Genomic DNA, 25,650 nt, shown 5'->3' with positions numbered 1-25,650 from the left:
CTCTACTCGAAGCAGAATACCTTATGCCACCAGACTTGAAATTTTAGACCTAGACAACCTAGAACTACGTCACCTTCGGTCTGATCTAAGTATAGTATATAAAATTATCTATTACAATGTCCTACCTGTCATTGAATACTTCCACTTCAACCATAACAATACAAGAGCACACAACAGATACAAACTCAAGGTTAACCACACCAAACTTGATTGCAGGAAATACGACTTCAGCAACAGAGTGGTCAATGTCTGGAATAGTCTACCTGATTCTGTGGTTTCTACCCCAAACCCCAAAAACTTTAACCTTAGACTGTCTACTATTGACCTCAACCCTTTCCTAAGAGGTCTATAGGGGGCGTGCATAAGCACACCAACGTGCCTACCGTCCCTGTCCTATTGTTTCTTTTTTTTTTCTTATTTGTATCCATTTCATGTATTCATAACCATGTTTATACTTATGCCTGTTATCTAATACTTGATTGACAAATAAATAAATAAATAAATAAAATCTAGGAAAGACATTTTATTTTTTAAAAAATGTTTGAGAGGCTAATAAACAAGGTGTTAGTATAGATAGTGCAGGAGCTGTCACTCTAGATTTCTGAAGCTAATGAACCAAATCATGTCCTTTTGTTTTTAGATCCGCAGTTGATTAGACCTAATAATAGGAAGCTCACATGTATTATGTAGGAAGACAGTTGTTTTAGACCATGGTGGTAAAAAAAGAGTCTAAAATTGATCAGAGTCTTGTAGAATCTTTTCCAATTAACACATTTTATTAAAAGACATTAATTAATATTATGCTTATACCATTTATAGATAGGAAAACAATGTGTACTTCTATATTAATTAATTAATTAACTAAGATGACTATGGACCGAAAGACAAAAACATATGAAGAATGGTTGCAGGAATTGGTTATGGCCATTCTAGTGAAAAGAAGGGCCAAGGGTGACATGATAGCCGTATTCCAATATTTGAGGGGCTGCCACAAAGAACAGGGGGTCAACTTATTCTCCAAAGCACCAGAAGGCAGGACAAGAAACAATGATTGGAAACTAATCAAGGAGAGAAGCAACCTAGAACTAAGAAGAAACTTCCTCACAGTGAGAACAACTAACCACTGACAAGGCAGTGCTACTGCATAAAACCTAGTTCCATGTGTTGTAACAAGGAGTATTTTGTCTATGAACAGCATGTGGGCCTAGGCCAAATGTGTTTGACTAGCGCACTGATGCTGTTATCTAGTTTGGTAATGAAACGTCTGCAAGAAAACAACCAAACTCAGAGAGAACCAAGGACCCCATAGTTCAACCCTGAGCTACAAATATTTTCTTCTGTCGATAAATAAATAAATGAAAGGATTGCGGCCACGTATCCATCTGAGATCCTCCCCAAATCACACTGAATTCTTACAGAAAGATTCAGGGTGTTCTTGTTTTAATAGTGTGCTACACAGAAAGTATCCTTAAGTTCAACATGAAGGATTTGTTTGATTTCAGATTAATATTGGCTGCACCACAGATAGCTCCTCTGCTGACCCAGTGAAACTTGAATTCTCCCGAGACTTGGGCGCAACATGGCACCTACTACTTCCTCTATGCTACAGTAGCAGCAGCTATCTCAGTTCTCTCTGCTCGGTTGAGCATCACCCAAGTAGCACCTACTACGCTGGAACAACCCAGGGCTGGAGAAGAGAAGTCATCCATTTTGGAAAGCTACATCTTTGTGGGTAAGAATTTTTTTTCTGTCCTCACCTAGCTTCTATCTCTATCTCTTATTTCTCTTCATTCTGTAAGCAAGGTTAGCAGATTGTATCGGTGTCAGCGTTCCGACTGACCAAGCCAACCAAAGCAAGCACGGTCAAGACGATCCAATCTCTGAATGCAAAACTGTCTTGAGTACATCATTTCGACAATGATGAGGGCAAAGCCAGATCTGACTAATTCCCACGCAAACCTAAGTATAGAATTCTCCCTCCCCCTATTAGCGCAGGTCACATTGTCCAACGGAATGTCATTGTATTGTTATGAGAAAAAGTCTTTGGTTTTGGCAAACACCTGCTGAAGTGTCCTTGGCTCTCAAAGCTCGTCGATGTCTGAAGCCTATATTCCATCTCCCACTTCCTCCCCCCTCCCTAGTTCGTTGGCAAGCTGAGAAGAGATAATAGTTGCAACAGCATAAGTAGGGGTGGGCTTCACAAATTTTAGCAATGGGTTCTCTGCCAGGTTGCTGGGTGGGCATGTCCATAGTGGGTGTGGTGTAGTCGGATTCCTGCACCATGGTGGTGGGGGGTGTTTTTGCCTTCCCCAGGCTCTGGAGGCTTTCTATGAGCCTCCGGGAGGGTGAAAACGGCCTCCCCAGGCTCGGGAGGCTCTCTGAAAGCCTGAAATGGGCCCATTTCTTGCCTTCCCAAATTCCTGGGAGGCCCATTTTTCACCCTCTCTGAGCCTCCGTGTGTGCCCTGCACTTACCTGCATCCAAAACAGGCCGCGTGAGGACTCCTGGGAGGGGAGGGGCCAGCCAGGAATGGGATTCAAGAGAACATTGTTCAGGGAAGCAGGCCTGAGATCCCTAATATACAACTCTTTTGTGATTATACAGGTAGTCCTCAGCTTATGACCAAAACAGCGTTTCTGTTGCCAAATGAGACATTGGTTAAGTGAGTTTTGCCTCATTTTACGACCTTTCTTGGCACACTTGCTAAGTGAATCCTGCAGTTGTTAAGTTAGCAACACGGTTGTTAAGTGAATCTGGCTTCCCTCATTGACTTGGCTTATCACAAGGTCGCAAAAGGGGAACATGTGAACTCAGGATGCTGCATCCGTCATAAATATGAATCAGTTGCTAAGCATCTGAATTCTGATCATGGGATCCTGGGGGATGCTACAATGGTCGTAAGAGTGAAAATGGTCCTAAGTCACCTTTTTCAGTGATGTTGTAACTTTGAACGGTCACTAAATGAACTGTTTTAAGTTGAGGATTACCCGTATTGCTTGGGATGCTCAAAAATCCAGGTCATGGTTGTCCCAAAGGTCCTTTTTTTCAAGAGGCAACTGGACTTTCTTGTTTTTCTTTGAAGACGTTTTGCTTCTCATCCAAGAAGCTTCTTCAGCTCTGACTGGATGGTGGGGAATGGAAGAATTTATCTCCCTTGCAGACAGTTGGTCATTTGCATCCTTTTTAGAGAGTCGTAGAGGCCACTTATGACTTAACTGTGTCCTTAGGGTCACCTGAGTAGTGCAAATGGGTGTGGAGCCTTCTTGGAATTGCTGAAAGGACTGTGTTGTGGAGTTGTGCTTTCTGTGGGATATTTTTCAGCCTTGGGTCCCTTCACTGTTGAACACAAGTGCAGGCTGGGTCAGACCTCGTGTGATGACCCTGGGCGTGACACAAAAATAACAAAGTCACAGAAGTAGAATAAATTCCCTTTAATGCCTCCAACTTGGGCCCCAATGTCCAATTATCCTTGGCTGTATATCAAACTTTTCCAAAAACAGTCTATGAAGGGAGTAAATGCAGTCCGAACCCAAAGTAAAGATAATTAGAAATAAAAAACAACACAAACCACACTGAAGTAATTAGCACAGCAGGCCAGGATGATAAATTGCAGACTTCCACAAGATAACACAGCAACCACAGTTGGGAGGATGCCAAAACCCAGATAAGCCTTGACAAAGATAATGCACGCTTTGCTTCCAGCAAGGAGCTATGTAAAACACCCCACTTATATCCTGTTCTCCCAGCTGCAACTAATGAAAGGGATCATGGCCTTTTCCTCTCCCATAAGCCACGTTGCTCCTTTCTCCGTTCCTCTCTGCGTGCCCTAGGATGAAGAGGGGGTGGCCCTGGGTCTTCCTCTGAATGCCCAGCAGGACTGTGCCCTTCCCCCATCTCTTTCATAGCCACCGGAGCCACACTCCCACTCCCTGTCAGCTGCTGAATCTCCCCCTCAGAATCAGACTCCAACAAGGGCATGACACCTGGATGTAGACATAGCTATGCACTTTGGGATGAACACCCTCAAATGATGCGGGAGTATGAATGGATTTCCAGAAAAAAAATGCCAACTACTACATTGTGCTTCAATTTGAAATGGAGACAACACAGACTCATCCCCAACCGCCTTGTGTTCAACAGTCAAGGGACACAGGGTGAAAATTCCCTTCAGAAAACACAGCTCCACAAACACAGTCCTTTCAGCAATTTCGAAAAGCCTCCACACCCATTTGCACCACTCAGGCGGCCCTGAGGACAAAGACAAACCTCCAAGCAGCCTCAATGACTCTCTAAAAAGAATGCAAATGACCAGCTTTTCTTCAAGGAATATAAATCCTTCCATTTCCCCACCATCCAGTCAGAGCTGAAGAAGCTCCTTGGATGAGAAGCAAAACATCTTCAAAGAAAAAAAACCCAGAAAGTCCAGTTGCTTCTGGAAAAAAGCGCCTTTGGGACCACCATGACCTGGATTGTTGAGAATCTCCACCAACGATTGGCGTGCCTGTATCCCTTGTGAGAGGAAGCATTTCCGCCGAGGGGCAAAATAAAAAAATATATATACAGCAGACCTTAAACTGGAGCAAAGCTCAAGAAAACCTCCCCCCCCCCCTGTTGTTTAATAATTAAACAAAATATTTGATTTTTAAATGTGAACATGCATTTTTTATCATCTTTAATCCCAGAATGTTTAGCCTCCCTGCTATTCCAAGTCCCATTCTCAAACCTTTTCTCTTAATTTTCCAGCCTGTCAATCAAAGAGGAGAGCCAAATGCCCACCAGAGTTGTGTGCCAAAGTCACACAAGCACACTCCTTATTATTTGACTGTTGTTTTTATTTTTCTTCCCCCCACCCCCGACTTTCAATGTCAACGTAGCAGTTTATTTTCTTGGCACCCTGACCTACCACAACCCCCGCTCTCTCTCTCTCACACACACACACACCCTTGGGGCAAGAATGTTCAACAGTAGAAACGAATAGAATCATGCTTTTCCCAAAACTTGCAAAAATACTTGTATAAAAAAAATGTTAAGCCAACACCAGCTCTGCTATTGTCCTTGTTTTTCTGCCCAGGGACTTTCCAGAAGTTAGTAATAGAACATACAATAATAGGGTTGACAGACAAATATTATTGTATTTTCATGTTATTGTATGCCGATAAGTGTACATTCAAAGTAGCAATAAAGATATTCTAAGTCTAAGAACTTGTAGATCGTCTAGTCCAGGCTCCTGCCTCTGGCAAGACCCTATAACATTCCAGACAAATGGCTGTTTTTATTTCCATTTCTTTTCTTGGTGCTAAAAGTATAAAAAGCTTTTGCTTATGATTCTGCTAGCATTGCTGCTACCTGTGGAATGATCCTCAAAGCGCATCCTATAACGCAGGGGTCTTTCAAACTTGATAGCTTTAAGACTTGTGGACTTCAACTCCCAGAATTCTTCCTCCAGTCACGTTAGCTCAGGAATTCTGGGAGTTGAAGTCCACAAGTCTTAAACTGCCAAGTTTGAAGACCCGAAGAGAAGAGAGAGACAGAGAGACAGAGAGACAGAGAGACAGAGAGAGAGACAGAGACAGAGACAGAGACAGAGACAGAGACAGAGATATATATAGAGAGATAATTCAGGGATCTTCAAACTTGACAGCTTTAAGACTTGTGGACTTCAACTCCCAGAATTCTTCCTCCAGTCATGTTAGCTCAGGAATTCTGGGAGTTGAAGTCCACAAGTCTTAAACTTGCCAAGTTTGAAGACCCTCGTGTTAAAGTCACGATTTGCATGGCGCTTAACACCAATAGACACAGATGCGCATAAATCTGTTTTAAATTTTTGGATACTTTTATTCCGTTCCTTTTTTTCATGATTGCTTGCATATTTTTTTTTTAAATCATTGGACCAGAAGCCCTCCATGATTCCTTCCAACCCTTTATTCTATGTTCTATGTCAAGTGTCTTCAAACTTGGCAAATTTAAGACTTGTGGACTTCAACTCCCAGAATCCCTCCTCCAGTCATGTTAGCTCAGGAATTCTGGGAGTTGAAGTCCACAAGTCTTAAATTTGCCAAGTTTGAAGACCCTTGCTATAACGCAAGATAATAAGAGTGAGTGCAACTGTCTGTTTCAGCTTGGTGAGATTCAGGTGGTACCAAGGATTCTATCCTGCTGGGACTCAACCTGTGACCTGGGCCATTGACAACGTATACATAGGGCCACAGTGTGAGGAGATGTGCAGTGGACATGGCAGTTGTATCAATGGGAGCAAGTGCATCTGTGACCCTGGATATTCCGGACCCACTTGTAGAATAACCACCAAGAACCCTGATTTTCTCAAGGATGATTTTGAAGGTATAGTACTAAGACCAAAGTGTTTCCATGGTGAAAGGATTTGCTGGTGACATCATCGCTGCCTGGGGTTGATACCCAGTTAGGGGCACCTTTTATACAGGGGTGGAATTCAGCTAGTTCGGATCAGTTTGGGCGAACTGGATATTAAATTTACATTTGGTTCACCAAACTGGTAGTTGAACCAACCGGCTGGCCCTGCCCACCCCACCCTACTCCGCCCAGAAGTCTCCACACAGCCTATTTTGGAGGCAGGTAAGTGTAGGGTCCGTGTGGAGGCTCTGGGAGGGGGAAAACTGGGCCTTCTGGAAGTCCGGAAAAGATTTCCTCTATATTTGCATTTCCTCTATACCTTATGGGAGAGGCAATCACCTCTAAGCCTTACTCCTGAGTCGCCCCTTTTGTTTCAGCTGCTCTTGCCTTCTAGCAGCTCTGCGGACATGCGCACTGGGAACAGGCTCCCCTGGTTCCTCCGCTTCGGTGCTGCCAGACTCCGGAGGCTCTGGAGTCAGCACCCCACTCCCAGATGGTCCTGGCCCCATCCCTGCATCGGATGTGGGACCCTCATCCGAGTCCTCCCCAGACTCCCGGACCGGTCCCCGTTCGTCCCCACAGTCTGATTCCGCTACCATTTGCACAGGCTGCTGGCGAACCACAACAAGTTGTGTTTGAGAACTTCCGGTTTGTCGGCTTCGCGGCGGCAGGGATTTGCGAAGCTGCGCGATCCCTGCCGCGCTAGCCGTTTTTGGGGCTCCGACCCAGACGGGTGCGGAGCTAGGCTGCCCTGCAGGGGCAGCTGAAGGTAGGGGATCCGGAGAAGGGTTTGGGGGTGTTGCAGACTCCCTCCCTGGCCGGCAGAACTCCCTTTTCCCAGGACGGTGCAGCGGCGGTCTGTAATGGCCGCCACAAAGAAGCTGGCAGCCGGGTAAGAATGCGCAGGAGGAAGTGGAGAAAGTGATTGAGAGGAGAAAGTTTTTCTTGGCTCCTAGGACTCTAAGACATATTTAATAAAATTCCTGAAAAGTATGACTTTCTGAATAATACCTGCCAGAAGAGGAAAAAAGCGGCTGTTTGAAGGTGCTGAAAGGATAGCTTTCCCTCTTTTCCTACGGAATAAATAACTGGATATTAAGAAACCTATTTTTTTAGGTGAAAATTGGTTTTAAGCGATGAGTGGGAAGAGAGAGGATTAAAAGAAAACATTTGTATGCTAAGACTTTGTTGGAGCAGATGCCTTAAGGATTTGAAGACTAGAATATATTGCAATAAGATTTTAAACAGATTTGGACTTTCTTTCTCTTGGATTGATATTACCCCAGAAGGAGAAAGTGAGAACTCTGCCTTAGTTTGGACTGACTGATAACTTTGGGACTGTTTTATTTTTTTTATTTTCTTTTGAATATTCTGGTTGTTGTAAGAAGAAAGAAGGGGAAAAGAAAAGAAAAGATTTATAATGGCTCTTTCTGTTGAGGAACTAAGAAAAGAATATGAACAAGCAAAAAAATGGTAAAGATGGTGTGGAAGAAGCTTTCCTTTTCTTAGAAATGGCGCTTATTAATTATCAACAAACATTACAACAGATGAAGACAGCAGAGGAACAAGAAAGAAAGGAAGGAGCCATTTTTAATGAATCTCAGAATTTGATCCAGAAAGAAGGAAGAGAGAAAGAAAAGAAAAGAAGAGAAAAGAAGAAAACTAAAGGACTTAAGGTCTTAAGATCTAAAAAAACATTTAAGAAAGGGAAAAATAAGGTGCAAAACCAATATGATGATAGTAAACAAAAGGGAAAAGGAATACGACAGAGAAGGGAAGCTGGTAAGGCAGAGGCTAGAAGAAGGGGGTAGAAAGGTTTGTTGGGAGAAGAAAGAAAGGAAAAGGTGGAGAAAAGCTACAATGTTTTGAAATTAAATGAAAAAAAGAAATTTTTATGGATAATGGATAAAGTATAATTTTTTTTTTTAAAAAAAAGATTTTGCAAGGTACATAAGATGAGATGGTAGTATTGTAATGATTTAAGAGTTGATAAGAGATTAAAATGTTAAAATGTTTAAAAATGATTGGCTTTAAAACTTAATAATAGGGGAGGTTTAGAATATTGTTTTAATTAAAGAGTTTAATAAGACTATGGTATTGATGTTATTATAAAATTTTTATTATAGTATCTTTTTTTAATATTTGGATTTATTGTCTAATTATGTACTTAATTATGTTGGATGTATTAGTTAGATAGAATGTACCAAGCAAAATCGGATTGGGTATTAGATATTATTTTAAAGATTAATTTGATTAACTTAGGGGGAGATAGAAAGGCATCATACTCTGATTAATGATTTCAGGAGAAACTTATTTTCTTTTTTTTTTATAAGGAATGAGACAAAGGGATGATAAAAAATGGACAAAAGATATAAATATAATGATTCAAACTAAGATGATTAATTAAGATAGAAGTAAGAAGTGTGAAATATGTGGGGAAGTTAATATAGAAGGCTTAGAATGGTAAATAAAATAAGTAATGATATGTAAGATGAGCATGAATATAATTGAAGTCCATGAAGAGAGAGACACCTGGGTCCAAGTTACTTTCCAAAAAGATTTTTTATGTTTTGTGTGTTGTGTGTATATGTCTTTTTGGGGGAGAATTAGTTAAAACTTGTAGAAATATAGAATGAGAATAATGGTAACTAAGTCAGAAAGAAACAGATGAAATAATAATAATGATATTGAATAAGAGTAAAGAGAAGTAAAGAGAAATTGAATAAGAGGTTTTGGTATGTTGTATGGAAATGGTTTAAAACAGAATTATAATTTATCTGACTTGTTAAATTGACAATGAAAAAAGGTTTAAACATGTAATGAATAATGATAATTTGTGTGTTTTAAAAATTAATAAAACTTGTTTTTTTTTAAAAAAAAAAACAAGTTGTGTTTGAGAAAGCAATTTCCATTTTTAATCATCGGTTTGTAAATATTAAATAAACATTAATGCAAACCGGCTAAATTTAATCCATTTAAACTTTGACAAAATCAAAGTTTATAGGAAATTGGATCAATCCTTGACTAAGCATTTATTTGTTTCCATACAATTTTCAATTCCTAGCAGAAATGCTTCTGGGTCAGTCCTAAAGCAGTGTCAATCTCTGTTTGCATTCAGGTCAACTGGAATCGGACAGGTTCTTACTGGTGAGTGGCGGAAAACCATCCAGGAAATGTGGAATCCTGTCAGGAGGAAACAACCTCTTCTTTAACGAGGAAGGATTGCGAATGTTGATGACTCAAGATCTGGATTTATCCCAAGCTAGGTAACTCCCGTTCACAAATAGATCAAATACAATTTTGTTGACTCCTTTTTCTAGGGCCTACATTCTTGGAAGTGGTTGAACCCAGGGCTAAATTTCCCAGACTTCTCTGAATTCCAGATGTTCTTCAGCAGGGTGAGAATGTAACTGTGTACAGCACAAACCAAGGTCAAAACACACTGGAATTTCATTGATGTAACCCAGCCTAGTTTTGGTCAATGTCATTTATCTGTTTGTTTGATTTCTCAAACAAAAATTACAAATTTGTACAAACAAAATATGAATGCAATAACATGATAATGTAACTATGAACAGCACAAACTGAGGTCAAAATACACTGGAATTTAATTGGTCTAACGCTACCTAATTTTGCTCAATGTCTTATTTATCTGATTTTTTGTTTTATTCCTCAAACAAAAATTACAAATTTGTACAAACAAATACAACTGACTCAAGTAAGATAGTCCAGACTTGGACAATTTTGATACAAAAAATGAGTTTTGTACAATCAAACTTAGAAATGGCTTACGTTAAGTTTAAAGTGGATGTTTGCATGCTTTATGTTACGATTAAAGCTTAAAAAAAGGTTATTTACAGGTAAAGGTACAATTTTGTATGCAATATAAGCAGTATAAGCTGGAGGTTTCCTCAGAGGGTCTCAGGAGGCCGGGAGAAGGAAACAAATTACCAAAACGACACTAGTATGCAAGTTCCATCTCTTCCATATATGTGTCACCTCACAGCAATGTTATTTGGTCATTTGATACCTTTCAACCAGATGTGTAATTTGTTTATTTAATTTTATTTATATCCCGCTATTAAAAAACCCTCAAAGCGGCAAAAATATCTACTAGTCTTTCCTCCTATTTTCCCCACAACAACAACCCTGTAATATGAGTTTGGCTGAGAGAAAGTGACTGGCCCAAGATCACCCAGCTGGCTTTCACACCTAGAACTCACAGTCTCCTAGTGATTGGCCCAAGGTCTCTCAGCTGGCTTTCATGCCTAAGGCGGGACTAGAACTCACAATCTCCTGGTTGGCCCAAAGTCACCCAACTGGCTTTCAAGGCTAGGGTAGAATTAGAACTCACATTCTCCTGGCTTCTAGCCTGGTGCCTTAACTACTAGATCAACTTGGCCCTCCAAAGATATTATATATTTCATTAAACCATGGTTTGCTTTAATTATTTTTCAGAATAAGCCAAAGTGCCCATGTTCATATATAACATTAAGCCCTAAGCTGTGGTTTATAAATAGCTGGATTGGCTTAATGTATTAATGTTAAAACCAAATAAACCACACTGTAGTATCTCAATATTTTCCAGTAATATTCCACCCACTGATAAATTTGGACCATTTTCCCATGTGATCCTATCATGAGAAAGAGTAAGGTAGCCTTCCCTGAAGAAATTAAAGGATTGTCACTCGAAAGTTTATTTATCATTCTATTTTAGTCACATCACCTGTTGGGTGACAGAACATACAGGTAGTCCTCAATTTACAATGATTCATTTACTGACCATTCAAAATTACAACGGCACTGAAAAAAGTGACTTGGGACTGTTTTTTTACACTTAAAACTGTTGTAGCATCCCACAATACCATGATCAGAATTCAAAGTCTTGGAAACTGGCTTGTATTTATGACGGTTGCGGTATCCCAAGGTCACGTGATGCCCTTTTGAAACCTTCTGACCAGCAAAGGCAATGTTATGACCTGGGGCGTGGCACAAAGGCAACGCAGTCAGGTAACCAATAAGAGTCCCTTTATTATCTCCAACTTTGCTCCCAGTGTCCTGATTACCTTCTGGCTAGAGAAAAACTCTCCCAGGAACAGCCTTTGACTGCAGAAAATTAAATCCAAAACAGGGTAACCACAAACTGTAACTTTTAAGTCCAATCCAGCCAAACTGAGGTAATTAGTTTGGCAGGGCAGGAGCAAGAATTTCAGACTTGAAGGCACAGCAAAACTCACACGGTTGGGAAGATGCCAGGAACACAGATAAGCCATGACAACACAAGATAAACTCATGTTTGCTCCCAACAGCCTGCCATACATAGCCTGCCTTTCTTATCAACTGTCTTCCCAGCTGTGGCTAATGAAGGGAATCAGGGCCCTTTCCTCCCTCATAAGCCATGCAACCCATTTTGCTCTCTTTGCCATTCCTCCCTGTGTGACCTAGGATGAAGAGAGGGTGGGCCTGGGTCTTCCTCTGAACTCCCTCACCCTTGTTCTACCTCTTCCCTACTCTGCCCAGCCGGACTTTGTCCTTCCCCAGTTTCCTCCACAGCCAACAGAGCCACACTCCTGCTCCCTGTCAGCTGTCCAGCTTCCTCCTCTGATTCAGACTCTGACAGGGGCATGACAGGCAATAGGGAAGCCAGATTCATTTTACAACTGGGTTACTAATTTAACAACCACCTTGATTCACATAACAACTGTGGCAAGTAAAGTCATAAAATGGGACAAAACTCACTTAACAACTGTCTCGCTTAGCAACAGAAATTTAATTTTGGTCATAAATCAAGGGCTGTATTTAGATTTATTTGGGGGGAGGGGGGAGAAGAGAGTTTCCTGTGAAATATTTTGTGTTTTTCTACAAATCAAGCAGGTTCTATAAATCTTTACCCGAGTTGGCTGTGTGCGATTCCAATTCCACACTAACGGGGAGACTGACATCTCCTGTAGTATAAATAATTTTTAAATCTTAACAGATTGATCTCTCTTACATACTAACTGCTCAGTAATGTGCTGGTCGACAGTGAACCGTGATTTAAACCTGGTGTATATTGCCAAGATGTCTTTTGGATGCTTCATCTGGAGTTCCAAAATATTTGCAAGCTAGCTTTGAACTGCCAACATTTATTTACAGTTGGTAGCTGCCAGATTCTGAACAAGCTGGTGTTGAGCTATTTAAAATAGCAACTGTTAAATTCTAGCGTCTTTTGCACCTGATTAGAAATTCCTTGATGAGCGAGGTTGTGTTTAAAAAGAACAAAAAAATATGTAAACTAGTTTAAAATTAAAACTCCTGTTTACAAATTACAGGGTGGGCTTGAAATTATCCTCCTCGGACTTTAAGCACTTTAAAAACAAAATCCTATTTTCTTCAGACATATATTAACCCTCGGTATCTTGTGATGAAAAATTGATTTAAAATTCTGTAGAAATTGCATTTTAATACGGCCTTTTCTTCTTCTGGACTTCTTTTATTAACATAAAGTTTAACACTATTTCTCCTTCTGCATATTTTTATTCTCTGCTACCGGGCTTAATTTATATGTATTGCATTTTCCAAATAGTCAGTAAGCTGACTCAATAAAATGAAACCACTGGAAAAATACCACATCTCATCTTTGTGGCAAATTATCCGCTTAACGCAAGAGGGCTGTGGCATTTGAATTCCTTCTGTGAAGGAAAATATAAATGTTCTATTCTTCTGGCATAGAAAAATGCCTAATTTTTCTTTCTCTGGTGGACTCAGATAAACAAATCCTTGTTGAAAGTTATCACTTTGTATTTTATGTAGGGACCAACTCTAACTCAAATATAATGAAAAGAAAATAAGAAGAGATGCCAGCGCCATATTTACATTTTGAATGTAATAATGTTTTATTATGGATGTGAAATAAATGTTGGTTATATGTTGAATATTATTCTTTGTAATTTCTTTGATCTCTGCAATTGGTCCTTCATTGTATCCACTCCGTGAAGCAGTATTACTGTTTTCTGATTTTAGGCCAGAGTAATTCCACAAATCCTTTCTTGGAACTGTTACCCATCGTTCTGGGTGCATTTCCATCTTCTGGAAAACTGGAGGATTATATGTATATTAATAAACAAATGAATGTAGCTCATGGCTGTGTATTTTATGCTTTGTCTTTTATATGCTGCCAAGTTTCTGGGCTAAAATCGTGAAATTTCAGTACAGATTCAAATTTACTGCGATATGCGCTCAATAAGTAAATCTGTCTATTTACTGATTCTATGCTAATGCCTGGAGGAAAAATAGCTTTTAAAAAAAAATTCTTTTCATGCCACTCTGATGGATAAATGAAATAAAGAGTACAAAATAAAGAGTAAAAGCAAGTACTATAATTTTTTAAAAATGGGGCAAAGGCTTAAGCCACATTGATATATACCCAGAATAGCATAACAATATTGTGTAATTCATTGTGGCAAAAGGAATGACTTGTGCCTTCTACAACCAAAAGTAATAATATATTTCTTCTGATTTTGGGTTCTTTCATGCTTAATGCAGATTTGTGCAGTTCTTCATGAGGCTGGGATGTGGCAAAGCAGTACCTGATCCCAGGAGTCAGCCAGTGTTGTTACAATATTCCCTTAATGGTGGACTCCGATGGAATCTACTTCAGGAATTTCTCTTCAGCAATTTGAGCAATATCGGACGGTACATCGCCTTGGAAATCCCTTTAAAAGCTCGTTCGCCCTCTACGCGTCTCCGCTGGTGGCAGCCATCTGAGAACGGGCATTTCTACAGCCCTTGGGTCATTGACCAGGTAAGACATCCTTTTTTTTACCTCAGTGTCAACTCATAAAACATTCCTATGCCTGTTTTGAGTTGCCATAAATGAGCAGGGGGGAAATCTGAAGGAGCATTATGGCAGTTTAAAACCAGAAGTACATTCCACCATTATCTACAAAGATTGTAGCTAGGCTACCAGATCTTCTGCCCTGAAAATCCTTTATTGGATAACATGATTGATGACTGTGCTTCTTTGGAGAATCTGATTTATGATACACCCGGGGGGGGGGGGGAAACAGGGTCACAGGTGACTGTAAATTATGTATGCCAGAGTTGGCTTCATTTAGGTTAATGCCAGCATGTTGCTCTTAATAAATCTTTTGAATTTTATCAAAGCTTGGCTTGAGGCTCATGATTTAATTAGGACAATCGCCCTGACACTCAAAACATAAGACGTGGTTAATCCCGATGTTCAGTATTCTTTGTAGAGCACTATTGTTTACTTTGGGGGGTGGGGGGAAATGAGGAGCTGAAAACAGAGTTCTGGTGTCCATGGTGTATCTTTGCCTTTTACAATGTTTACAGATTATTCCATTCCTAGATATTATTCTAATGTCTAGTCTAGTGAAAGGAAGGACTAGGGAAGATATGATAGCAGTGGTCCAACATTTGAGAGGCTGTCATAGAGATGAGGCAGGCCAGCCTATTTACCAAAGCACCAGAAGGCAAGAGAGGAAACTTTTCAGTGATCTGTGAGCTGACAATGATGGGAAACTCTCAAGGAGTAGAGTGTGATGCTTTTTCCAAAGCATTTTTCATCAATCCTTTTTAATCCCTCCTTCTAATAAAGTAATCTTTCTCAATGGTTTCTGCATGAGAAGACAAAATCTGCAAGATGTTGTGCATCATGATCCAAGCCCTGAAAGACTGAAGATTGCAACCAAGAGCACACAAACTTTTGATCCCAGTCTGCAGATGGACACTCCTTCCAAGCTAAAAAATCTGTCAGGATGACAACTATAGTTTACATTTTTTTTAAAAAAGGTGAAGATTTCACTGTCAGTTGTGTTGAGCTCTAGGTCACAGTGCTCATCTCCGTTTCTTGGGTGAGGGACCCAGTGTTGTCCGAAAACAATTTCTGTGATCATGTGGCTGGCATGAGTACATGCCGAGACACACAGAATACCATTACCTTCCCACGAAAATGGTACCTATTTATCTACTTGCATTTGCATGTTTTCAGACTGCTTAGTTGGGCAGGAGCTAAGGCAGGAACAGGAGCTTATCCCATTGTTTGGAGTGCGGGTCTCAAACCCCTACATTAATGAATAGAATAGAACAGAACAGAATAGAATAGAATAGAATAGAATAGAATAGAATAGAATAGAATAGAATAGAATAGAATAGGAATAGAATAAGAATAGGAATAGGAATAAAGTAGAATAATAGTAGAGTAGGGTAGAATAGAATAGAATAGAATAGAATAGAATAGAATAGAATAGAATAGAATAGAATAGAATAGAATAGAATAGAATAGAATAGAATAGAATATATGGAGTGGAGTAGAGTAGAATGTAGAATAGAGTAAGTAGAATAGAATAGAATAGAATAGAATAGAATAGAATAGAATAGAATAGAATAGAATAGAATTGGAAGGGACCTTGGAGGTCTTCTAGTCCAACCACCTGCTTAGGCAGGAAATTAATAATCAATACTTAAGTTTTAATAGACATGGCTAATTGAGAAAGTTATAATTTCAATAAATCTAACAACTGTAGGCGGGAAAAAGTTAAAATAAAGTAGATCCTAATGTGGCCACGAGCTATCGTTAAAAATAGTGTTAAGGAAGGAATTGGAATAATTATTATGTTTTATATTTACATATTGTGATGTTTAATTCTGAGCCATCTGCCTCTGCTTAAAATTCCCCAAAATATTTGGATATCAAATTCATGGCAGGAACAAATGCCAGCAATACAAATATTGGGTTTTTTTTCCTTTTGCTTACAGGAAGAAAAGTATTCACAGTCACTCACTGTTAATTAGATCTGATCAGAATAAATAATATTAAAATGGTTTCAAAAAAACAGACGAGTAATTAATTTTGACAAGGAGGGAAAAACAGCACAGCTAGTCTTCGACTTACGATCCACAATTGAGTCCAAAATTTCTGTTGCTAAGTGAGACAGTTGTTAAAGAGAGTTTTGCCCCATTTTATGACCTCTCTTGCTACCATTGCATCCTGATAACATGCTACAACATGATAACATGATAACATGCTAAAACAATTGTGTGAAAAATGACCATAAGACAGTTTTTCAGTGTCATTGTAACTTTGAACGATCACTAAATGAACTATCGTAATTTAAGGACTATTGTGTGCTAATTTTCCATTCAGACAAAAAGAAATAGCAAAGCAATTGCTATTAATTTCAACTTGGAATTATTTGCATTACACTAAGCATTGAAGCTTTGTTCTCAGTACTTTACAAAAGCAACTTTCATTGCGGTTCTATGTAATATAGAAGACCTTAGCAGCTTAGCAACATAATTATAGGTAATAATTACAAATAACTCTTTGCTTACAGAGCATTAAGAGCCATTTATGGAAAATTTACCGCACCTCTTAATCTATTTAGGACAAGCTCAGAGCAAAAATATGTTTTTTTTTCTAAAATTGCCTCCCTGCAGGCTCCCATTTGTTTATAACATAACTTGTTATGTGCAATATATGCTATATGCAGGCAATTTTTTTTTTAAAAAAGTCATACTTAATTTAAGAGTCAGTTAGCACCCTTCCTATAATTCAGGAAAAATTACAGAGTAATTATAGAATAAATGGTCCATTGTTCCATAGCCTCATTCTGTTAATCCTTCATCTTTATTCGATATTGAATGAAGAATAAACAGACAATGCCTGTTTTAAACTTACTCTTCTTTCAATAACCTCTTTCTTTAAAAAAGAAATATATAAATTTCTACCATAGAGAATTCAAACTTAACAAGTTTGATTTCTGATTTAAAATGCAATAGCCCGGCTGGATCCTAAAGTAATAAATGCTCAATTTCTCATCTTCTCAAGTTTTCCTCTATGACAAGAAAAAATATACTGTAGTTACATATTATGGTCTTTGAGGTCAGAGGCTATATATATATATATATATATAGCCTCTGACCTCAAAGACCATATTATGTAACTATATTTTAAATATATATAACTATATATATATTTGGTTACCCAGTTGACACTGCCTCACTCATATTTTGTTTAAGAGCTTCCCAGAGGAATATGGTAGATCATTGAATAAACATAAGAGAAGACTAGGTGGTCATCTGGTATGCTCAGCACTGATGTTCTTCTCATGCTGTTAGTCGAAAGAATCTCTGGGACAATGAGCCAGTTGGCCCAGTGGTTAAGGCATCAGACTGCGAAGCAGGAGCCCATTAGTTCTTGTCCTATCTTAGCCATGAAAGCTGGCTGGATGACCTTGGGCCAATCACCAGGAGCCTGGGAGTTATAGTCCCACCTTAGGCACAAAAGCTGGCTGGAAGACTATGGGCCAATCACCAGGAGCCTGTGAGTTATAGTCCCAAGTTAAGCACAAAAGCTGGCTGGAAAACTATTAGCCAATCATCAGGATCCTGGGAGTTCTAACCCCACCTTAGGCACAAAAGGTGGCTGCATGACTTTGGGCCAATCATGAGAAGATGGTGAGTTCTAGTCCCACCTTAGTCATGCAAGCCAGCTGGGTGATTTTTAGGCCAGTCACTCTCTCTCAGCCCAACCCACCTCACAGGGTTGTTGTTGTGGGAAAAATAGGAGAAGGAAATTATATTGGATATGTTCACTGCCTTGAACTATGTGTAAAAGTGGAAGTGGTATACAAATAAATATATAAATAAAAAATAACAAAAATAAATGAGTCCTCTTGTATTATATAGTTATACAGTTGGTGTAGTAGACAAGGTGAGAAACAAATAAAATAAAAATATAGTCACCTAATGTGTGTTGATCAATAGGAAGAGAGTTATTTAATAAACCTAGGTGATATTTCATCATTTTCCTGCATGATAAAGTGATTTACACTATTCCAACAGGATATTTTCTTTCAAAAAATCCACCCAGTTCTAAACTTCTATCCAATGTGAATGCAGTTTAAATGTTGTTCATACTTAATTTTATCCTTTCCCAAGTTTAGATAAAATGTGACAACATTGATGTATTTGTTTGACTGGTTGTTGTTTTTAAAGTCCTTTGTCACTTTCATTTTTGGTGTATCTTTTAAATTTGTATTTTTTGAAGCCTGAACAAAGCTGGATTGATTCCAGAGTGCTATCAAAATAGGAAGCATATCTTTGCAGCATTATTTCTTGTTATTCTCTCCATGCCGCTGATCCAACTGAGTTTTCTTGGATGAGAAACTAAATGTATTCAAGGGGAAAAAAAGTTCAGTTGCCTTTTGGGAAAGCACCTTTGGGACAACCATGACCTGGGATGACTGAGAATCTCCACAGACCTTTCAATTTAGGTTCCTCACAGGAAATTACTTCAGTGTTTGTCTCTGTATTCTAGATCCTTATTGGTGGAAATATTTCTGGCAACACAGTCCTGGAAGATGATTTCAACACCTTGGATAGCAAGAAATGGCTTCTCCACCCAGGTGGAACCAAAATGCCTGTCTGTGGCTCCTCTGGAGATGCTCTGGTCTTCATTGAGAAAGCCAGCACTCGCTACGTGGTCACAACTGACATCGCCATAAACGAAGACTCTTTTCTTCAGCTGGATTTTGCTGCTTCCTGTTCAGTCACGGACTCTTGCTATGGTAAAAGCCATTTCTTTAAATTTGTTATTTATGTTAGATTAGATTAGATTAGATTAGATTAGATTAGATTAGATTAGATTAGATTAGATTAGAATTCTTTACTGGCCAAGTGTGATTGGACACACAAGGAATTTGTCTTGGTGCAAATGCTCTCAGTGTACATAAAAGAAAAGATACATTCATCAGAATCATCAGGTACAACACTTAATAATAGTCAGAGGGTACAATAAGCAATCAAATCATACTAGGAAACACTCAATAAAAATCGTAAGGATACAAGCGACAAAGTTACAGTCATAGAGTCACAAGTGGAAGGGGATGGATGATAAGGAGTGATGAGAACAGTAATAGTAGTGCAGACTTTGTAATAGTTGAACAGTATTGACGGAATTATTTGTTTAGCAGAGTGGTGGCTTTCACGAAAAAACTGTCCTTATGTCTAGTTGTTCTGGTGTGCCATGATGGCGAACCTATGGTACACGTGCCACCTGTGGCACGCGAGGCCATTTGTGTGGGTACGCGAGCCCCAGCCAAACTTACTTGCATTGCACGCCTCCCAACTGATTTTCGGCCCATTTGAGGCCGTTTTTGCCCTCCCCGGGGCTCAAGGGAAGCCTCTGCAGCCTTTGGAGGCTGAAAAATGGGCCAATTTCGGCACTTCCGGTATTACCAGAAATACTCCTGAGTCGCCCCTTTTGTCTTCACTGTTCTTGCTTTCTGGCAGCTCTGCGCAAGCACGCACTGGGAACAGGCTCCCCCTGTTCCTCTGCCTCACTGATGTCAGATTCTGGATGCTCTGGAGTCGCACATAACTCTCAGATGGCCCTGGCCCCATTTCTGTGTCAGACGCAGATCCCTTGTCCGAGCCCTCCCCAGACTTCAGGACTGGCCCATGTTTCTCCCCACTGTCTGACTCTGCTGCCAGCTCCAGACCACAACACTCCCAATGATCAGCTGTTTCAGGCTTCAGGGATTGCCATCGCCTATTGCCACCTGCGCGTGCCCCATCCCACTTTCAGCCTCTGCACTCCCCATTTTCAGCATCCGTGTGCCCCATTTGCAGCCCATTCTGGGCAGCAGAGATCGGAATGTGCGGAAAATGGGACGTGCGGAGGCCAAAAACAGGGCATGTGGAGGGACGGCCAAAAATAGGATGTGGAGGCCAAAAATGGGGCGTGCAGAGGCAGCAATAGGCAATAGCAATCCTGCAGCCTGAAACAGCTGATCATCGGGAGGCCCAACCGACAATCAGCTACTTGTGCTAATCAGGCTGTCCTGAAGCTGAAACACGCTGTTTGCTATTTGCTGCAAGGAGGCAAATTGCTGGGAGGCAGAGGCCAAAGGGTGGGGGCGGTGGGTGACCGGTCACTTATACATTCAGTGTATAAGACACACAGACATTTCCATCCATTTTTGAGGGTGAAAAAAGTGTGTCTTATACTCCAAAAAATACGGTAATTAGTATATTTAGATGGATTTTATATAGTAGCTAGAAGACAGAGGCTGGAGTAATAATGAACTGCTTAAGATCACTTGGCAAAGATGCAGTTGAGGAACAACCTGCACTAAGAAAGTGTGCTAGTTCATAGTGTAGATTCTCTGTTGCTATGCCAATGTTTCTCAGTGCTGGCAACTTGTGAACTTCCACAACTGAAGTCTATACACCTTTATGTTGCCAAGGCTGAGAAGCACCCAGCTATGCTATCTAAAATCTCAACATCTGTGCCTATTTCAGAACTTCATTATCCTTTCTATCGGCCTAAATGCCTTGATTTATTCATCGGTGCCCACCAATGAACATCTCAGTGGCTCCATAATCTGCCCTCCATTTGATTTATTTTTATGGCTGCATATTTATTTAAGCAATTTGTAAGCCATCCAGATCCCAAAAGGGGTTGGAATACAAGGCTACAACTATCAGAAGAGTAGATAACACAACCAAATGCTGGAAGCCAGAAACAATCCAAGTCATAAAACTATAACCATGTTAACCGGCAGAGATCACCTACAATCGCAAGACCCAAATGCAGAAGAGCATTAATTCGCTATTTCACACCCTAAGTTGTTTTATCTGATTAAATATCGGAGTGCTTTTCCTTTTTCAACTGCTGTGGTCTTGAGAAAACACTGAATTAGTGAGGCGATGTTAGGTTTCTTCTTCTTCTTGTGCCATATATCCATCATTGGACGTTGGCCATCATGCTGGCAATCCTATATTTAACAACAGCCACACAAAAAAGTGCTGTTGAGTTTTGTCCAAACCTGTCCCTTAGATTTTGAAGCCATGATGTTCTTCTGCCTGGACCTCGTTTGCCTTCAGTTTGTCAACTCAAAAATATTTCTCTTGTCTTTCAGAGTTGTCAGCAGAAAGGGAGTGGGGGGAGTAATTCATACCTTAGTTAATTGCTAGGCAGCCGAAGCTTCTGGCGTGCAAGATTATTACTGGAGAGCATGATTGATGACTTTTGGCTATGGATGTGTCCCATTGGAGAATATACATCTAGGGGTTGGGAGAAGATCAGGGTGAAGGGTGAAATGAATTATGTATCTCAGTGCCGGCTGCACCCAGGTCACGCCGACAGGTTCACTCCTAATAAATGATTTTTTTAAACCCTGAGAGATATGGCTAGAGACTCATGATTCAAATGGGAGTGTGTTGTCAGAGCCCTGACACAATCTTTCCCTGGAGGATTAAGTGAATATGCCGTACTTTTCCAGGTGTTGCATCACATGTCCGAAATATTCTACCTTTTGTGTTTCTTTATGGTTTGGATGATTTCCCTTGGCTTTCCCAGGCGGCTTATCGCCTCCTCATTTCTGATTTTGTCAACCCAGCTTATACGTAACTGTATATCCACATTTCAAATGCTTCTAGTCTCTTCCAGGGGCTTTCTGTCAAAGACGAACTCTCCACTCCATAGAGCAGGATAGAAAAGACGGAGCATGTGATGGGGTCACCAACCTTTTGGACTCAGGGACCATCAAGCTCATAATTTTAAATCCCGCGGACCAGAGACCCTGGGAAAATCCCCCAAAAAAGTCTGCAGGAAAATTCCCCACCTGTTTTCCTACCGATTGATCATTCTTTATTTGGGATCGCAGGATACTATCTTCAGCTCTGTTCTCAGGGGAAGAGAGAGAGAGAGACTTTGGGCTTCATGCAAGGAAAGCAGCAGAAGCAGCAGAAGTCTTTCTTTCTCTCCCCAAAACTCCACTAGAAATGAGTCTTTGTAAGACTTGTCGCCCCGGTGCAGCCTCTTGGAGCAGGATGCCTTGCAGGCTCCCAAATACTCATTTCTGGCAGAGTTTGGGGGAGAGAAAGAAAGACTTTTGCTGCTTTCCTTGCGTGCGGCCAAAAGCAGCAGAAGAAAGAAGCAGAAAGAAGCAGGTGGCCAGGCCAGGGACATGGGGCGAGTGGGGCAATTTCCCCCCACCTCCGCCCTTTCCCCCCTCCCCTCACTACCTCGTGTTGTTCACAATGCAAGCAACGCAAGCCTTGTGTTCCCCCGGACCATGTGGGCGGCACAGCCTTCTGTTTCCATCAGCCTGGATAAATTGCTTTGGGAGTGACATTTCTCTGCAGACCACCAAAATTTTCTCACAGATCATCAGTGGTCCCCAGCCCACTGGTTGGCGACCACTGTTCTAGTCCATAGAGATGAGGCACCTCTCCATAGAATGGCCAACTTTGTTCTCTACTTTTAGTGGAATTCACGCTGTAGCAGGTATTCTTTGAGAACAATGTAAAACTCAACACATGATAGAACATTTGGATCTGCTCCCCTACAGCAGTCACTTAAATATCTATGGAGATTCTCAGCCATCCAGATAATCAGAGTTGGAAGGGACCTTATAGGTCATCTGGGCCAGGGGTCGCCAACCTTTTGGACCTCAGGGACCACCAAACTCATAATTATTGATCCCAGGGATCACTAACCAGTTCTGTGGGCATGGCCTAATTTGTTGGTGTGGCTTGGTGGTCATGTGACTGGCTGGGCATAGCTTGTATGTAAATATTATAAATATTTATATAAATATTGAATTTTTTATAAAAAAGAGCAACTTTTACCCAAAATCAGGCAAAGCAGGCAGGCAGATTGAGTTGCTCACAGAATCACAGATTCATTCAGAGATCTATCTATCTGCCATTGGCTAGCTCAGTCTGTCACATAAAATTTGCTTGCAAGCAAACTCATAAAATTAACTCACAACACACCATGTATGTAAATATTGATTTTTTTTTATAAAAAAGAGCAATTTTTACCCAAAACCAGGCAAAGCAGGCAGATTGAGTTGCTCACAGAATCATTCAGTGATCTATCTATCTGCCATTGGCTGGCTCAGTCTCTTAAATTTGCTTGCTGTGAGTCTGCACTGAATTTGCTTGCAAGCCAACCTTCAGTCCTAAGGGAGGTTTGGCGGAGCTGAAGATCTAAAGATTAGCTAAAAAGCAAGAAATCCAACCATTTCCTGCTTCCTAGCTAATGCAAATCTCCCTGCGCAGCAGAACAGATGATGGTTGGAAAAAGGAAAAATAGCAATTTTAGCAGGCAAGTTTGCTGGGTAAGAGTGAGTGGGCGGGGAGCGTTCCTGCGGGCCATGTGGATGGCGCAGCCTTGTGTTTCTGCTCTGCCTGTATTAATTGCTTTGGGGGGTGCTCTGGGGTGAGATTTCTCTGCAGACCACCAAAATTTTCTCAAGGCCCACCAGTGGGCTGCAGCCCACTGGTTGGTGACCACTGATCTAGTCCAATCCCCCACCCAAGCAGGAGTTCCTAGACCTTTTCTGACAAATGGCAGTCCAATCTCTTCTTGAAAGTCTCAAGTGATGAAGCTCCCACAACTTCTGAAGGCTGTTCCGTTGGTTGATTGTTCTCACTGTCAGAAAGTTTCTCCTTATTTCCAGGTTAAATCTCTCCTTCAGTTTCCATCCATTGTTCCTTGTCTGGCCTTCGGGTACTTTGGGAAACAGCTTGACTCCCCTCCTCTCTGTGGCAGCCCCTCAAATATTGGAAGACTGCTATCCTGTCTCCCTTGGTCCTTCTCTCCACTAGACTAGCCAGGCCCAGTTCCTGTAACTGTTCTTCGTATATTTTAGTCTCCAGTCCCCTAATCATCCTGGTTGCTCTCCAGGTCATGGCTGTCCCAAAGGTGCTTTTTTTTAAAAAGGCAACCGGACTTTCTTTGGTTTTTCTTGGAAAACGTTTCGCTTCTCATCCAAGAAACTTCTTCAGTGCTGACTGAAGAACCAAAGAAGCTTCTTGGGTGAGAAGTGAAACTTTTTCCAAGAAAAACCAAGGAAGTCCAGTTGCCTTTTTAAAAAGGTACCTTTGGAGCAGTCATTCAAGTTATCTCTATGCATCTTCGCATATAATATTTTAATGCTTGCCTATGTGCCAGTCTTGCAATTTTTGCATTTTATTCTCCCCTTTTTTTTTTTAGCTATCGAGCTGGAATATTCTGTGGACCTTGGTTTGACATGGCAACCTGTGGTAAAAGACTGCCTTCCTACTAATGTGGAATGCAACAGGTATCATCTGCAGAGGATCTTGGTCTCTGACACCTTCAACAAATGGACAAGAATTATCTTGCCACTTCCTCCTTACACCAGGTGAATTATATTTGGCATCCTTTTATCCATCATAACAAGTTTCCCATTATTTTATGACTTTGAAACAGTGGTCTCTTTTTCCACGGTAGCTACGCATTTTTAAACTTGTTTTCCAAAGGAATTCTACAAGTTGCATATTTGTCCTCCTTCATTACTTTTTAAATTATGTCAGAAGAGATATTCTAAATTAAATTATTTCAACGGGTCTCCCACTTGACTCCAATGAGGCCGCCCAAAACTTTCTGGTGCATCATGCTAATTGATTAGCGTGTCAACACATGCTAATTGATCACGATCTCCTGCACTTTTCTTGACCTGGGGCCCTCAAGATTTGTTGAACTTCATCTCTCATGATTATCAAGCAGTCTAGAAACTCTGCATCTCAAAAACATCTGGGAAGTACACAGTTCAAAAAGTCAGGGACACGCTCCATCACCCACAGAGCTCTAAAACTTCAAGTATGTTTGCGAGAAAAGCTGATATTTTATCATATCTCACATTAATTGAGATCTTCTAAAAGCCTTGAGTATCTCGGTGATGACTATTCTCTGCAGATTCAGCTACTTTTCTGTTCTAAGTGAACAACTTTGAAACAGGATGTTATTTAAGTATATCATATTTCTCAAGTAGAAATAAACAAAAAGCAGGCTAGTTAGAGCAATAGTCTCCCCTATAATGATGTAGGGGTGCAAGAGTTGGATACTAAGAATGGCTGATCAAATTGAGGCCTTTGAACTGTGGTCCTGGTATAAATTATTGCATATATCACAAAGACTCAGAGTAGCAATAGTAATAGCAACAGCACTTAGACTTATATACCACTTTACAGTGCTTTACAGCCTTCTCTAAGTGAGTTAGCCTATGGCTCCCAACAATCTGGGTCTTCATTTTACTGACTTCAGAAGGATGGAAGGCTGAGCCAACCTTGAGCCAGTGAGAATTGAACTGCTGGCAGTCAGCTGAATTAGCTTGCAATACTGTATTCTAACCATTGTGCCACCAGGAAGGAGAATGAGAAAGGGAAGAAGAGAGAAAAGGAAGGAAGGAAGGAAGGAAGGAAGGAAGGAAGGAAGGAAGGAAGGAAGGAAGGAGTAGCAAT

The 25,650-nt window shown here is 40.5% G+C and overlaps 1 protein-coding gene across 5 annotated transcripts in view; it reads left to right on the top strand.

The window, feature by feature from the left end:
• RELN (reelin) overlaps positions 1 to 25,650 on the top strand; it is a 371,671-nt gene that overhangs the window by 297,810 nt on the left and 48,211 nt on the right. For all 5 annotated transcript variants that reach the window (XM_087967748.1, XM_087967745.1, XM_087967746.1 and 2 more), the window contains 6 exons: positions 1,503 to 1,732; positions 6,119 to 6,339; positions 9,488 to 9,635; positions 13,894 to 14,152; positions 18,692 to 18,941; positions 24,383 to 24,551. In XM_087967748.1, the coding sequence (XP_087823874.1) occupies positions 1,503 to 1,732; positions 6,119 to 6,339; positions 9,488 to 9,635; positions 13,894 to 14,152; positions 18,692 to 18,941; positions 24,383 to 24,551 (1,277 nt within the window). The remainder of the gene's footprint in view (positions 1 to 1,502; positions 1,733 to 6,118; positions 6,340 to 9,487; positions 9,636 to 13,893; positions 14,153 to 18,691; positions 18,942 to 24,382; positions 24,552 to 25,650) is intronic.

Source organism: Notechis scutatus, chromosome 6 (genome assembly GCF_049901735.1).
Source record: "Notechis scutatus isolate UNSWTSFEM ecotype Mainland chromosome 6, rNotScu1.2, whole genome shotgun sequence".
In the NCBI taxonomy this organism is placed as follows: domain Eukaryota; kingdom Metazoa; phylum Chordata; class Lepidosauria; order Squamata; family Elapidae; genus Notechis; species Notechis scutatus.
This window is presented reverse-complemented; position numbering and strand designations above follow the sequence as displayed.